Source organism: Carlito syrichta, unplaced genomic scaffold (genome assembly GCF_000164805.1).
Source record: "Carlito syrichta isolate Samal-C Ts95f unplaced genomic scaffold, Tarsius_syrichta-2.0.1 Scaffold314364, whole genome shotgun sequence".
Lineage (NCBI taxonomy): Eukaryota > Metazoa > Chordata > Mammalia > Primates > Tarsiidae > Carlito > Carlito syrichta.
The window spans coordinates 151,162-167,746 of record NW_007258460.1 but is presented as its reverse complement, the minus strand read 5'-3'; the positions used below and the strand labels follow the sequence as shown (position 1 = coordinate 167,746).

General features: G+C 38.0%; 1 protein-coding gene across 1 annotated transcript; it reads right to left on the bottom strand.

Annotated features, from left to right (window-relative positions):
* Positions 1 to 580: 580 nt before the first annotated feature.
* Positions 581 to 15,904, bottom strand: CLDN1 (claudin 1). The gene is made up of 4 exons (XM_008071533.2): positions 15,395 to 15,904; positions 5,787 to 5,951; positions 2,870 to 2,954; positions 581 to 1,146 (listed from the first exon to the last, which is right to left on the bottom strand). Exons 1-4 carry the CDS (start codon positions 15,615 to 15,617, stop codon positions 984 to 986), a joined length of 636 nt encoding a protein of 211 aa, XP_008069724.1. The 5' UTR covers positions 15,618 to 15,904; the 3' UTR covers positions 581 to 983.
* Positions 15,905 to 16,585: the final 681 nt, after the last annotated feature.

Below are 16,585 nucleotides of genomic sequence, written 5' to 3'. Positions count from 1 at the left end.
TCTTCAGGAAGAGGCAAGCTATGTGATAAGTAGGTATGGGAAAACAGCACAGTTGAGAAGGGGAGAACACAAAGATAGTTTGGGGGATGCAGCTGTGAATTTTAGCTTAAAATTGAATCAATAAAACTGTGTTACGACACTAGGGTGAGCGGCATGCAATTACTCAACTGAACAAACATTTTCAAAGCAAACAAGAGTGCTATAGGTCAGAGTACAGGAGTTGTATGGGAAGGTCAACAGAAATACATCACTCTGGTTATGCAGAAACGTTTGCTTCCGAAGCTCTGATTTGTGAGAGATTCTTATTGACTTTAGAACTTAAAATGTAAGCTATGATTTAGGAGTTACAGACAGATGAAATAAAAAATAAGGGCTTAATGAAAAAGCAAGTACTGTAAGATTATGATAAAAAATAAGCATATGAAAACAGCAGGCATGAAGAATTAAAATAATTCATACTTGGTAAATTAGGCTGGGACTTATGGCAAAGATAATAAAAACTGATGAAAAAGGTAAATGATACTTGACCTATTATGTAGAGAGAGAAAGAAGAAAAATACACCAATAAAATTCTTATTTTATCAACATAGAATTAAATATATTTTTCTATTTTAAAGATGTTTTAAGTATGCTGGTATCAACATACTGAGAAGAGTTTTTAATTGTCTAATTTTTATAGAAAAATGTATATATACATATCTATATATATTTAGAGAGCACCCCCTCCCTTCATTTGAGTAAGACAACTCAGTGGGAAGCAGTAATACAAATGGAAAAGTCTTCCCTCTTGTATTGAGGAAAGAAGATAATATAAGACTAAGTCATTTCTAGCAATGGGTGTTTAAAAAATATGGGGTACTCTTTTTTTTAATACCACAGTTGAGATTACAATAGTCAAAAGTCTAAGTTCCTAATGCCAATGATTAGTATTTCAATGTCCATTTCTGTTTGTTCCAACAAGATTGTCTCCTTTTGCTTTTGTGTCACACGTAGTCTTTCCCACTAGAAGGTGTAGGTTTTGGATAGGGCCGTGGTGTTGGGTAAGAGGATGTTTTTCGGGGACAGGAGCAGCAAAGCAGGGCACCTCCCAGGAGGCAGAGAGAAGCAGCAGCCCAGCCGGTGAAGAGAGCCTGACCAAATTCATACCTAAAAATAAAAGGCAATACATTTGTTAATCAATGAATTACTGACAAATTTTCCAATATGAGTAAGAAAGGAAATCAATATTTATATATTTCCATTGAAAACAACCCCCATGATCCCTTGAGGAAGAACTTTAAGGTTTATGAACATATACTCAAGGAATGTTAATATTACAACTGTTGACAATTTGCAATAGTAGATCAGGAAATAGGACATGCAATACCAGGTTAATTATACAAATATTTCCAAAGAGTTTTTCATGTGTAGGAGATTTGTAAAGCATGTTTATATATTTTAGATGTGGCTTTTGGGGTATGGTTACAAGCTAACACTTAACAAGTCATACTATCACTAAGCAGCAATCATATTTTATAAGGGAACTGACAGAGTAGGATGGGGACTTAGAGTTTTTAATAGTTGATCTCAGCCACCTATATAAACTGAAATCCAACTGTCGTGATTTTGTAAAAAGGAGTTCTGAACAGCCCACACCAAAAAATTGAATTAATAAACGTATTAAACCACACACTTGGGATGAGATAAATATATTAAACTACATACTTGGGATGAGGTATCTGTGAGGGATTGCTGACAATACAGGTAGAGAAGGGTTGGGTCTAGAAGTTATAAGACCCAAATTTGAATCCTGCAAAATCACTTCTAATTCTGGGTTGGCAACTTCACCTCTTAACCTCAATGTCTTCTTTCAAAGCAGGATAATTCTACCTGCCTCACTGTACTGTTTTCAGGATCATGTGTGATAATGTAAATGACAAGTTCACAATGCTTAGCAATTTATATAGAGTGCTCACATGCATTACTGCTATTTTTACTTTGGCAAAATTTTAGCCCATTGACCTCCAGTGGTTTTTGTCCCAATACTGTAAATCTTATGGGATGGACTCCGACACAATCATTGCAGTAGTTCTCTTTTATGTGGGTAATTATATTTTTAAAAAGCACATCTTATCTCTCCAACACTGAGATTTTTCGTCCATTCATCCTAATACTTAACAAACAATAATTACATCTTACTATCCTAGCTGTGAATACAGTTATTAGGCTTTAAAGATGTAAAGACAGTGAGCCAAAGAGCCTGGTCTCCAATCAAAAAAATGTTGTTACATGAAAGCCAGGAATCAGTTCTTCAACTTGTACAACTTGCAATATTAAGAAAGATGACCTTTGTAAAGTCAGTTTTATAGTTGTGATAGAACAGAAATTTTCAAGGGAATTTCTCAACACATTAAAAAAATACATCATAGCTTTGCATGTTAAAATCAACTGTTGCAAATAAAGTAATATTCATTAACCACCACAGTAGTGCTATTTTTCTCAATCAATCATAAACTGTGTATTGGTTAAAAATAATCATAGGTAGTTGTTTTAAACTTCAGAGTATACTTCAAAAAGCAAATTTCAAATATATTAACATCTGTATTAATACTTAAAAAAAAAGAAAAAAGTCTAGCATTCACTTAGAAAGTATAGAGCTTGAAACTTTTCTACTTTGAAGTGCATTTTGTCATCAATACAGGCTGTTAAAGCAATTATCAAACTCATTTTAACATGAGTCACAGGTCATTTAAATTGTTTGCAAGTTTGACATAAAATTCCCTAAAATTCTTGAAAGCAAATCTGGGAAATGATAGCAAGCAGGACTTTGCAGAACATAGGAAGGGTATTTTCTCAGAGAATAATCTATTTTATGCATGAATAGCCTTACCTGGCATTGACTGGGGTCATGGGGTCATAGAATTCTTGAACAATTCTATTTCCATACCATGCTGTGGCAACTAAAATAGCCAGACCTACAGAAATTCAAAACAAAAGACTGTTAATCACTATGGAACACTGAGCATAAATATACAGTCCATTAAACCTAAACATATTTTACAAGAATTAAATCTCTTCAATAGTGCTGACATTTTTAATTTTAGCATTAGGAAGATTAGAAGTTCCGATATGATTTATTCCCAAGTATTCTCTTAAGACATACAAAAATATTAGGTTAGAGTTAGCATAATTTACGCTCCTTATGACACCTTATTCACTTGTAGTTCAAGGTCACTGGCACAAAAAAGCTTGATTTGGGAAACAATTCAGCAAGGTTATGTTGTAAACGATCTCCTTCAAATCCACTATTATACATTAGTGTACTAAGCTACTTTTGATAAAATCATTGTCATTATTAGCACAGCCAGAATTGCATGCAAAAGGGAAGATGGAAACCCTTCTGTGTTCTTGACCAAACTCAAAATTTGTATTTCTGCAGGGTCAAAAGGAAAGCAAGAAGCTTGACAGCAGGGGAAATAGGCTGCGTCTCAAAATGGACCAGAGCACTCACACTCCTACTGTTTCATCAGCCAAGACAACACCTGGCATAGGTATTGATTACCTTGAGATTGCTGAGGGTGCCACATCAGATCAATATATGCAACCCAAATCTCAATTTCCCATTGAATTTTATATCCAGTAATACCAGAGAAACCATGTAGTCAAAATCATTTATTCCACCATTTGAAAGAAGTATAAAATTCCTCAATTTTTCTTATCCAAAAAGACTAAATAACTTTTTAATAGTAATTCTAAGAATTCATTAAAACAGGTGGAATAAATGTTTCTCTGCTACTTCCCCTCCCCTCCAAAAAAGTGGTCCAATTAGCCTCTAATGGCTGACAGAAACACTATTGCTTTTGTCTGTTCAAATAGACCATGTAAATGGTCTTGAACTTGTGATCCGTATTCCCAAGGAAGTCCCTGAAACTGAAGTGGGAGTGATACAGTCATCTGTGGGAGTTACAAGAAGACAAGTAAAGGAAGGATGCAATGTAATGTTTCTTCACAGTCTTTGATGTAAGATTCAGTTATTAGGAATAACACCATCCATGCCTTTTCAGGTAGCAGCTAATTTGTGTTTGAATAAACTGAATGACTGGCCATTTTAAACTAACCCCATCTTCAGCAAAACCACAGATACTCTCCTTCTATTATTGGTGAAACCCATGTTTATGCTGAAGCAAAGCCTCTATAAGTCTTTTGTTGAAAATAAAAGTTTAAAAAGTCTAATCTAGTTTTTCCTTGTAGTATATTTATATCACTGATGCCATTTTTTAAAAACAATAGACTAATGCATATATATGTGTACTATATATAATGCAAAGTATATAGTAGTCTATTGTTACATCTATACACTAAATACTATCTAACTACAGAGGAAAGAGATAGTATACAGCATACGAAGAGTGATCCAAAAAACACTGGAATCTATTTATAAATAATTGTGCATTTATTGTTAATCTTCAAAGTACTCTCCAATTGATGTAATACATCTATTAGGACACTTTTTCACTGCTCAAAAATGTTTTTGAACTCGTCAATTTTGATGCCTTTCAATGCTTCTGTTGTTTTTTGTTTAATCTCTTTTAACATCAGCAAAACATTTGTTTCCCTTTGAGGACCTTATTTCATCCAGAGAAACAAAAATAAGTTGCTTAAGGTGAGAGTGGGTGAATAGGGAGGGTGGGGCATGGGGTCATGCCACTTTGGGTAAAACAAAACAAAACAAAACAAAACTGCTGAACATTCAGCACAGTGTGGGCAGGCATACTTGTAAACCATCCATCATGAAATGGACAGACATGCTGAAATAATCTCTGACAACTACAGCAACAACAAAAATTCACTGAAGCCAAATACAGCTTCTCACAACAACGCTAGCTGGTACACTGATGCCACTGGGTTATTAGAACATTTACCTAGTGGGGGAAGCCTATACTATAAGGGGCCCACCCTCCAAGAAATAATTCCCTTTTCTGGGGTCTCCCTTTGTATATATAGCTATATATAAATATAGTATATGTAGATAGAGTGTATGTATGTGTATATGTATAGATATGTTTATCATATTTAAAGTAAGCCTTATTATAAAGCTTTAAAATGGTGCTGTCCATGTTTTCTGGCTCTTGTTTTTTCAAAAGATACACTTGATATTTGAATAAAGAATAAATTAATATTTATTTTCTATGGGAGATATAAAAATTATTTTATCAAGGTTTTTTTTTTTTAACAATTGTTTTCTCGCCAGCATCCAACAATTCCAACATTTTACTTCTTCTGACCTTCTCTTCATTTATCTGTGGGCACATCTTGTTTGTTCTAGAATCTTATCTGCCCACCTGGAATGTTGTCCTCATTTTTCTTGAATAGTCCCAATCCCATCCATCCCTCACAGACCAGTATGAGTCATATATTTTCTAAGTTTTTTGTCACTACTCCCATTTTCTCCACATAGTATCTGTGGAGACACTACAGAAATGTTCTAAATTATGTAGATTTATTACCTAGTGTTTGCTAAATAGTAAACATCTTTCTTCATCTGAAGAGACTGGTTCTGACAAATTGTTACCTGAAACCTCAACAAATAGACCCATTAGATGTGAGCACAGATCTCAAATTTTCATTTGATTCTTGCTTGAGAACATGAAAATTAACGAGACTTCAGGTCCATGTCTGCAGATTTTGAAGAGATTGCAATCAAGTCAAGTGCAATGAATCCAACATCATCTAAGAAAACTGAAAATCAGTCTTCAAATCATAAAGGGAAGGGATAGTAAGGGGAAAGAGGGCAGGGCCTCTATTACCTGCGATAAGAAATATCACACCCCCAATGACAGCCATCCGCATCTTCTGCACCTCATCATCTTCCATGCACTTCATACATTTCATGCCAACAGTGGCTACAAAGATTGCTATCAGTCCCAGGAGGATGCCAATCACCATCAAGGCACGGGTTGCTTGCAAAGTACCTGGCAGAAAATATTTTAAAACATGTAAAAATCATGCCTAGATCAACAAGAGAAGAATGGAAGAAGTCAAAGTATATTTTAATGTTTGATGAAAGAGGGTAAACTGATCAAAGAATCAAGAGACCCTAGTTCTACCGTTGTTTCTGCTCATAAGCCAACATAGTATCTTCTCCAGAAAAACAAATGCTGGACAAGATGAGGAAAAAGAGATCCCTCAGCTCTAATGTTTTATATTTTCAATGTTAAGTTCAAAATCAACTGGAAAATAATTAATGATCTAATTGAATAGGTTTAGCTGAAAGAATACATATTTAATCCTCACTAATGGATTTTAATCCTTTGAAATTTTAATTCTGAAATAACAATCATATCTCTCTATATATATTTGTGAAATCCTGGAGATTAACTATTTGTAATTAAAATGGTTTGTAATGTATCTTTGACATTAGTCATTACCTTTACACCTCAACCATCAAGCTTCAGATAAAACATTTGGAATTTGGAAGATAAAAATTAGTTTTTCATATGGTAATGCTTGGATAAGCAATATTTGTATCTCTCGTGATATAGCCAGGGAAAGTGGGACAGGATATGAAAGCCATTTTCTTGATACAAAAAAAAATAACCTTTGAGATTCTATCTTAGAACACAGAAGTAAATTCATATTCAAAGAAATCGCCAGTTTATAAAACTATTTTAGCTGCCATTTAAAAAATAGTAGACATATTAATTCAATGTAGTATTTTTCAGGATCCATTAATTTTATAATTTTATGTTATTGTCTTTGATGTGCTAAGTCATGATCAAATAAACAGGGTCAAACTTGAGAGATTATGCCAACGTTTCTGAAAGAGTTAAAAGCTTGGTGCCATCATTGTCACATAAAGGCATAGACTTTTAAAAATGAGCTGAGAAGCCGGGCTCGGTGGCTCAGCCTGTAATCCCGCGCTTTTGGGAGGCTGAGGTGAGTGGATTGCCTGAGCCCGCGGGTTCGAGACCCACCTGGGCAGCAAGACCTCATCTCTGCAATAAAGCAAAAAATCAGCCGGGCGTGGTAGCACATGCCTGTAATTCCGGCTACTCGGAAGGCTGAGGCAGAAGGATCGCCGGAAGCCCAGCAGGTCGAGGCTGCGGTGGCCGGGAGCGGCCACTGCACTCCAGTCTGGGCAACAGAGTGAGACTCCAACTCAAAAAAAAATAAAAAATAAAAAAAAAAATGAGCTGAGGCCAGGAGTGGTGTCCCAAGCCTATAATCCCAGCACTTTGGGAACCCGAGATGAGGGGATTGATTGTTTGAGCCCATGGGTTCAAGAAAAGCCTGGGCAACTTGATGAGACTTCATCTCTACAATAAAAAATAAAAAATAAAAATATTAGGTGGGTGTGGTAGTACACACTGGCTACATGGAAGGCTGATGCTGAAGGATTGCCTGAGCCCAGTAGGTCGACGCTGGGGTGGTGGTGAGTGTGCCCCTGCACTCCAGCCTAGGTGATAGAGTGAGACTCTAACTCCAAAAAAAAAAAAAAAAAAAGAACTGAAACTATGCTGGTTAGAAGATTTTGCTTAAATTCTAGATTTATTTCTTTCATCATCAAAGATCACTATCCACCACAATCCAATTGTGAGCGGTAATATGAGCACATATAAATTATATTTACCTTGTAACAACCTATGCTATATTGTTGTGTAAGCTACTTAGTATTCTTTGGAACTATGTTTCTATTACATAAAATGTGAATGATGATATCTCTATCCAGGGATTTGGCAAAAGATTGACTTTTTGATGGTTTTCAAAAGTGGCTGAGATGATGGAAAGGTTTTGTATCTCAGTATCTATTTTACACCTAGACTCAGCCTTAATATCTTCAGGGTTGGGAACTCAGATTGTCAATCATAATTAAAGCTAAAAACTTAATCAAATTTTAACTTACTAATATTTCCATCTTTGTCATAACCAGATAATCTATGATAAAATTATAGCAATCTTGTTCTAAGAAGTATCAAAGATATTTTTTACATTATTTGAGATATATTTTGGAAACCAAGATAAATTTTTACTTGATTTCATTTAAAAAAGAGACTTTTCTGCCACCCCTCACATTGCTACCCCTTTATAAGTGTGTGTGGGCACATGTCAACCCCATCCACACACTTATCTCAAGATTCCAGGGTAATAGAGGAACTGCTGGATCAAAACACATCAAAACACAGACCACAGGTTTACCCAGAAGGAACTGAATCTGTTTATTTATTACAAAACGTTTTCCTTGGGAGCACAAACCATACTGTGGTATGAAGAGGAAAGTACCAATGACTCCATGGTTAAGGTGTGTCCTTCTTTCAGATGTTTTGCAAAGGCAATCATGACTGAGAAGGAGAATGAAAAATAAAATAACTAAACTCTTATACATAATACAGATTTCGGATTTAGCCCTAAGATGGTAGCCAAAAGGAAAATACTTTGGGCAGAGAAATGCTGAAGGAAATACTGAAAGTAACAAAGATGATATATGCCCCTGGATAATAAGGTGACCCTCTATTTCAGACAGTTCAGGGAGAGCTGCTCAGCCTATGAAAAAGGATAGGAAAATGAGATTTAGCAAGGTGGGCAGAAGGCATATGCCAGGCAGAGCTTTGCAAGCTAGGGTAAAAGGTTTGGAGGTTGTATGGGTGTGTGTGTGTGTGTTTTGTGTGTTAAGAGACAGGATCTTGCACTATTGCAGAGGCTGGAGTGCAGTGGTGCAATCATAACTCACTGCAGCCTCAAACTCCTGGGCTTAATCTCCCACTCCAGTCTCTTGAGTAGGTAGGACTACAGATGTGTGCCACCACAATCTGCTAACTTTAAAATATATTTTGTGGGGATTGGGTCTCATTTTGTTGCCCAGGCAGGTCTCAAACTTCTAGCTTCAAGTGATCATTCCACCTCAGCCTTCCAAAGTGCTGGGATTATAGGCATAAGCCAACACTCCCAGTCTTTAGTTTATTCTAAGTGTAATCAGAAAACATTTGAGTCTCTTAACGAACGGTTGACATAATTTTTACCCTAAACATTCTTTCTATGATAGTCCTTCAAATATGTATATCCTCTTATATCTCACAGCTACCTCTATTTTATTTTCTCATAAATACTCAGTTTTTCAACTCTTTATTAATCATTTTTGATGATTTATCTGATCTCTCTCCAAGTTTTCCACTCTGTTCAAGTTGTAGGGCCCCAAACTGGACCCAGCTTATATAATAATCACACTGTTCTGATGTTCAAGTAAAAACCACAGGCCACTAGCCCAGCAAGTCTGAGCACCTGGATCACAGGGTATTCTTCAAGAGGAGTCAACAGGGCATCAACTTCTTGAGTCAGGCTTATATAAAAAGCCACTGATCTCCCAGGCAAGGAGCACACATGTATAAACTACTCAAGGGCTCCATCTGCACCCACCTACAATTATCTAATGTTCACATTTTTAATCTCTAAGCTTTTTCCCTTTAAGTTCTCATGAAAAACATAGTTGATTCACGTCAAATCTATTTTGTCACCACTTTTACTAAGTTTCTATGGGCGGGGAGGAACAGATATTCTGCTCTACATTTGCTAATAATCCTACTATGTGTCGTTTCTCTATAAAATAATACATTGTTTATGTAGTAAGCAAAAATAACAGAGAAAAATGGAAAAAAACTTAGAAATTATATAAACCATAGAGAGAAGATCATGGTTTGTTTTTTTAAAATGTTACTTTGCAAAGCAATATTTTTCATTTACAACCCGACAACCACTGATTTATGAAACTTCTTTGTATTTCACAGTATTAGATCAATAAACACAAAATCTCACCTTACTTTATTGGAGACATTTGGACAAATTCTTAAGTATAGTAATATGTGGGGAAAATGTAAAAATAATACATACATGCAGACACAAAAAAAGGCTGAGAATTAAGACAGCATGAAAACTCACTAGCCAGGCAAGTGTAATGATAGATTACAAGTCAAAGTAAGCAACTATTTTGTAACAAGTTATGAGTGTTTTATGTGCAGATCATATCTAAATTGCACAGTTTTAAGCTGGAACCAGATGAATACCTTTAAATTAAGGTCTTATGGAGGTGTTTTAATTCAGAGTTCTAAAATATGTAATTGTGAACTTCTAGATTATCTGAGAAGATATTTATCCCTATTTTCAACTGAAACACTAAGCACAGTACCTGGTGAATCACATTATTCAGATTATTCAGTCTATGTTCAATAAAGTTAAATTAGAGCATATTTTTAATCCTTTAAAAATGTACTAATATGATAGGTTAAAATACCTACTCTCTTGTGTTTAACTTTAGTTTTAAAAATAACCCTGATAAACACCTCCTTAGAGAGGCTGGGGATGTTAAAATCGTGCTACATAAAGTCAGACTTGGCTTAGGACACTAAAAGCTGGAAACTATTGCAAAGACTAAAGATGTGTACTTTTTGCTTAATTTGATCTTTTTAAAAAAAAATGCATCTAAGAAACTCCCAAGATGAAATTTTGTTTTGTTTTTTCCCTAAAGGAGTGACAAGCAGCAGGGCAAAGAAATTAAGAGAAATGTTCGAAAGCTATAAAATAATATTTTGGACCAGAGAGATATAGTATAACTTTGCACTATTAACTTTGAGCTGGCCTGGTTGAAACAAATCTAGGAGTACATACATTACTTTCCTGGCCCCTTAAATTTGCTGATACCTCTACAATATGATGCCTGACTAAAGTTGTTTATGGAGAGTCTGGTTAGCAAATACTCAAAAAGTTCTGCTATTGTTTCTCATGGTAATTCAGCAGTAAACACAGAGAGAAGGCAGTCTTTTAATTATATTTAGCTAGACTGATAATCTTGAGATTAAAGACCCCCTAGGGAGTTCTCACCACTTTCAACCTGAGAGTGTAATTAAAAATATATAGTTACAAAGATCTCTACTTATAAGACAAGAAATGAGTTAGAAGTTACTGACCTACTATAGTTGTTAGGTTAATCAACAAATATTTAGAAAGATAAGCATAGGCAAGTATGTGGAATTTTTTTCCTCTAAAACTTTTTTTGTTACACAAGCAGCAAAATCTACTGTAAATACCTGATATTGTTAATGCTATTTACTAGTCATTACTCTATGTACTATAGATCATAAACAAAATAAGTCATCCCTGTGCAAATGAGGCACTGGCGTGTAACCACATCCATGCATACTCAAGTCTCACAGCCAGCTTTGAGGAACTTGAGTATACAAAAATTCAGCCCACTATACTTCCAACTTTCACAACCTCTAAATGCCGTATTTTCGATCTGGGTTGGTTAGACAAAATACCCATATAAGTGAACCTGGACAGTTCCAATCTGTGCTGTTGAAGGGTCATCTGTAGATTTTAATTACAGCTCTATTTTCACGTAGTCCCTTTTAGCATCAGCATTTGTTTACTAAGTGTTAGGCAAATAAATGGGTTGACTATTGGGTAACTAGAACAAACATGCTATACTGTCTTCTCTCCTGCATTTAAATGAACTCAACACAGACTGCAAAGAACTGTACCTCCATATTTTCTTTCATTTATTAAATCTTTCACTTTTACTGAAGTTTAAAGTTTCACAAGAGTTAGCATTGATGGCATTTCAATTTTATTAGTGCATATGCTGGTGGCCACTGGGTGTGACTTCAGCACATAAGCACAGTCAGTAATTAAAGGGATCCAGGATGAGACAGGATTTATCACTTTTCAGGATGTCCTGAGAAGTTTTTGCTACCTTTTGTTTGTTTGTTTCTCAGAGAAATTCGCATCATAATTAAATGAATGCTTCTGTATTACCTCCATGATATTTGCTCATTACTCCATTTAAAAATCTGAGCTGTGCCACTTGCCTTTTCCCCTTCAATTACTAAAGTTAGTAACAATAAATGTACTGGAAATCATCTTAGCTGCATCCCAAGGAGAAGGAATAGGGTCTGGCTCATGTTTATTGAATGGATGAATGAATCATAGATTCATCTCCCCATCCCTCCCACTCTGCCCTATTTTAAAAGTGGGGAGACTACTTGAACCCAGTGGTTCACTACTATGCACATAACTACTTAGTGCAAAGCCAGAGTAAGAACTGAGAATTTCTGAGGTCAAGCATGGATTTTTGTTTCAACTTCCCTCACTCTAAGAGTCACAAATAATTCTTGAAGCAATCTGAACATCTTGACTACCCTCCAGTTCAGCAGGCAAAAGGCAGTCTGTAGAAGGGTAAGTGGGTGCCCTCCTCCCTGTCTATGCTTCAAAGACTGTACAAGTCAGTGATTTTGTCTCTCTGATTGAGCCTGACATCATGTGAGAGTGCTGGGAAACCTCACATCAACCAATACTCATTAAGCACACCTACACACATGTGGATTCAAGCAAAGCAAGTTAAACAGGCTAGAGGAGCTTATAAACAAATTACAGAATCTCACGGTAAGGTGAGACTTAGAGAGAGAGTTTAGCTTAATGTCCCATTTGTCTGGTGCTTGGATCTTCCTACAACATTCCTACAAAATGCTTACTTATTCTCTGCTTGCACACCTCACACCACACAGCCTCCCAGGGCAGCCCAATCTTTGGACAGCTCTAGCTATTAAAGTTCAGCAAGAAGAAGCAATTAACTAAGCCCATAAAATAGGTATGAGCATCCTACAAGTTTGCAAATTGGATCAAAACAAGGCAAGGTATATAGGTTAACCAAGAAAAGTCTACTACAACTGTATCTGACACTTTTTTGTGTGCATATTTCAATTGTTATCTGCAAGGTCTTCCATATCGATAAATATCACGTACTTTGAATGAAATGGAAATGGTCTCAGTCAATGCAAAACTCCAATACACAATGTGACATTTGTGTCTTCCAGGAACTGTCTCAGTTACATTTTTATAAACTGCCTGGCAAGAGCTACCTAAAAGAAGACCTGTTGTATCTCATTTCTTATTTTGTATACAGTGTATACTGTATAAGGTAAAAGCACACCATATCCCTGTAGCCACTTTATGAAGGTCATGTGCTTTTTACAATTGACACTAGTTAAAGCAGCAGAACAAAGAATTTTAATACTTCCAGTACTAAAACCTTTTTAAATCCCTGCATCTGAACTCCAAGATACTAAGTGGACTCTACTGGAAAAGTCAGCAAGGCACAATCTCAGAAAACCTGCTGCCAAGCAGGAAAAGCAGCCTTTTATTAGGGACGCTACTTATATATACACAGATAATGCTTTTCATCTCTGGATGTCACAGAACTATACCAAAACCAGCCAATGAATCACCACTCCAGATCTCTACATCAGGTGGGTGTGAACACCACTGCTCAGATGGAGAAATGGAGACAGGTATTCTGGGCCCCATCCAAAGGTGTCCAGTGAGTCATTGGCAGGTTAGAAGAGAGAATTTGTGAGTCAAGGATCCCTCTTCTGAGAATAGGTTTTGAGAGAAAGGCCTTAGCCCCACCTTGAATAAACTATGACTTTAACTAAAGGAAAAAGAGGAAACTGACCTAGAATTTTTTTAAAGAAAAACTTGCTATAATACGTATGGGGGCTGTACTTATTGCTTCTACCAGTTTCAAAAATTGAAATAGACACTAACCAAGAATAAATGAAAATAAAATATTTTAACACATTATTATGTGTAAGGATGATCTGCTTGAGTACTTAAAATATGCATCAAGCTGATTTCATCTATGGAAAAATCTGTGGTCATTTATGGAAGTTAAAATTTAAACATGCTGAAAATGAATTCTTTTAATCAGAGACATAAAATGGACTCTGGAATTGCCCTTAGAAACTTCTCCATCTGCCAATTCCTCAATGTGGTACCTAACACCATTTTCTTAAATATATTATCTTCCCACGGAAAAATTCAGTGATTCTTACCCAAGTGTTCACTTTATAAATACAACTCAGAAAGGCAGCAAACAACACACAATTACTAAACTTGCAGATTACTTTTGGTGTAAAGACATCCTAACATGGGAACCTTGAAGAGCTGGTATGACAACACTTAATACCACCAGGCCTATTGACTGACCAAATACCACAGTTTTAAAGAGATTTGGAACAGGCATAATAACAAAATGATGTGACTTTGGACGTGCACTATTTAAAGCTGTCTCTTGCTGGAAGTTGAACGAAGCAAGAGAAGTAAACTTGAACAATGCCAACACTGCTCGCCCTCAGCACACAACAGGGGGTGGCCAGCAGGCTTGTTTATCCAGGCAAAGACTAAGGAAGCTTTTCTTCCAGTTAGTTAAAGGGCATAACAGACAAAGGACAGATAACATGATTTCCCAAGGAAGATACTCCAGTCATGAAGCGTCATCCTAAGAAAGTGGGAATTTAGTGATTTTTTTTTCTGATTAGGCACTCAAAACCTTTTATTTAAGAAAAAAATTTTTAGAAACCATCCTATTATCCTTCCACCGACTCTCCTTAGAAATGTTTCTCTCTCCATAATCCTTTCCAACTGGACAAATGAGCATCAGACATCCACTACAGAGAAATTCTTTCATGGAAGATGGAAACCTGGAAAAGACCCATATCCTCTTACTCTCCGATGGCCTTCCTTTCCCTGCTGACCTCTGCCTTCACCAGTTGTGACTATTTTGATATAGTCAGTGCTCCTTCAGTGCCTTCACTTTTCCCTTTGTATTATGTTGGGCAGGTTATTTAGAACCTTTCTTTCTCATCAGCCTTTTTCCACCTGCCACCAATTTTCTCTTTCCAAATTAGCACTACACAATGGGCCTCTTCTGAAGATCTTGGGCCTGAAAGCAAAACTGTGGGGGAGCTCTCAAGAGGCTTCTTCAGGGAGTCTTGGAAGGGGCCTCCCTGCATTCACTGGATCTTAAAAAGTAAAATAATCCAAACATTCCATCTCAAGTGTGAGTAGAAGACACAGACATGGTGCATTTCATACAAGCATGTGACTTTTACTACAAAAAAAAAAAAATCAGAGTAAGGGTTAAAAAAATCATACCTAATACTTTGGAATATCTATTTAATCTTGCACACTTGAAAAGTTGCCAGGCTCCAAACGTTTCAAGCCATTCCCTTTTCTCGTCTGAACCCTGCAGTCCTCAATGAACCCAGAATCTTAGAATGTTCAGGAGAGGCCAAAGACTCAAATCCAAGTTTGGTCTTCGCTCTTTCGTTATTTAGGATAAAACCACACCTAGAGCTAGACCGGGAGAAAGAATCACCTAGGGAGTTAGAGGCAAAACTAGAGCTTAGTTCAACGTGTCCCTTTTCCCAGACCAGGGTTCTCTTCACTTCCTCAGGACACAGCACAAGATCACAAGAGTTGACCAACTGCAGACTGATAACCATGTAATTACGCAAGAGTGAGCTGATAAGCGAGACACTAGGGTGTTGGGCCCCCCCATAGGCGGCTTTGGGGGGAGGGATGCACTCACTGTTCAGATTCAGGAGGGAGTCAAAGACTTTGCACTGGATCTGCCCGGTGCTCTGCGACACGCAGGACATCCACAGCCCCTCATAGATAGCCTGGGCGGTGACGATGTTGTCGCCGGCATAGGAGTAAATCTTCCACTGGGGCAGGGCAGTGCTGACGATGGCGCCGATCCAACCCAGGAAGGCTAGAATGAAGCCCAACAGCTGCAGCCCCGCATTGGCCATGGCTCGCCCGGGCGCCCGCACCGGCTCAAGGGCGGCAGGTGCAGAAGGCGGAGAGTTCGCAGGTGCGCGCCGGCGGCTCCAGGAGGTGGCGGGGCCGCGCGGAGGAAGTGATCGCGGGGAGTCCCGCTCTCTGCGCCGCCGCGGGAGGAACGTTGGGTCCGGGTCCGGGTCCGGGTCGGGGTTGGGTTCCGGGTCCGGGGTGACGCTGGAGTCCGGATGCTAGAAGCTGCCGTGGCTCTCAGGCTCGGGTACTGAGGCGCCGACCCGCTGGGCGCCGCGATTTAAAGCAGCTCCGCCCCGGGCCCCGGCCCCGCCACCACGCAGCGCCCCCTGGCGGTTTCGGGACGCCTCACCCTGAGGGCGACAGGGAGCGCCCGGGGGGACGTACTGCCCGCGACGTGGGGACAACCCGAGGAAGACCAGATGCCGAGAGTGCGTCCTGCTCGCTTTCTCTCACTCTGTTCGCTCTTGTCAGGGTTCTCATGCTTTTCGTCCACCCACGCCACATTTATCCAAAAAGTGCTATGTGCTGTATGTGTGAACTCGAAAAACACATTTAGATGAAAAAAGGGAACCCTCAGGATCCAGTTTTATTGTTAACCCTCGTTCAATAACTTATTAAAAGACATTTCTATCCAACTCCACTCCTCCTCTCCTCGCTCACACACTGCTCTCTCATTTGTTCAGCTTCCTCCGCCTTCCTTTCCTTCCTCCGCTCCCTTTCGTCTTTCCCTGCAAGGTCCTTCCACCATGTGTTTCTGCAAGGGTCCTCGGGATCTTACTCTTTATAGATTTGGAAACTGAAGCCCAGAGAACAACATTATTCCGTACACAGCAAGTTAGGAGCGTATCCAGGGCTTGGTTCCCAGACCAGTCTGCTTCCACTACATCTCAAGCTGACCAGAAAACACTAATATGACTTTTAAAAGTTTGGGATAGATTTAGAGTCTATAATACTCAGTGATCAA

Coding starts and splice junctions, on each gene's coding strand:
- CLDN1 (XM_008071533.2), bottom strand. CDS start 15,617: ATGGCCAATGCGGGGCTGCAGCTGTTGGGCTTCATTCTAGCCTTCCTG. Junction 2,955..5,786: donor TGTGATATTTCTTATCGCAG/GTAATAGAGGCC, acceptor GAATTTCTGTAG/GTCTGGCTATTTTAGTTGCC. Junction 1,147..2,869: donor ATGACCCCAGTCAATGCCAG/GTAAGGCTATTC, acceptor TTTTATTTTTAG/GTATGAATTTGGTCAGGCTC.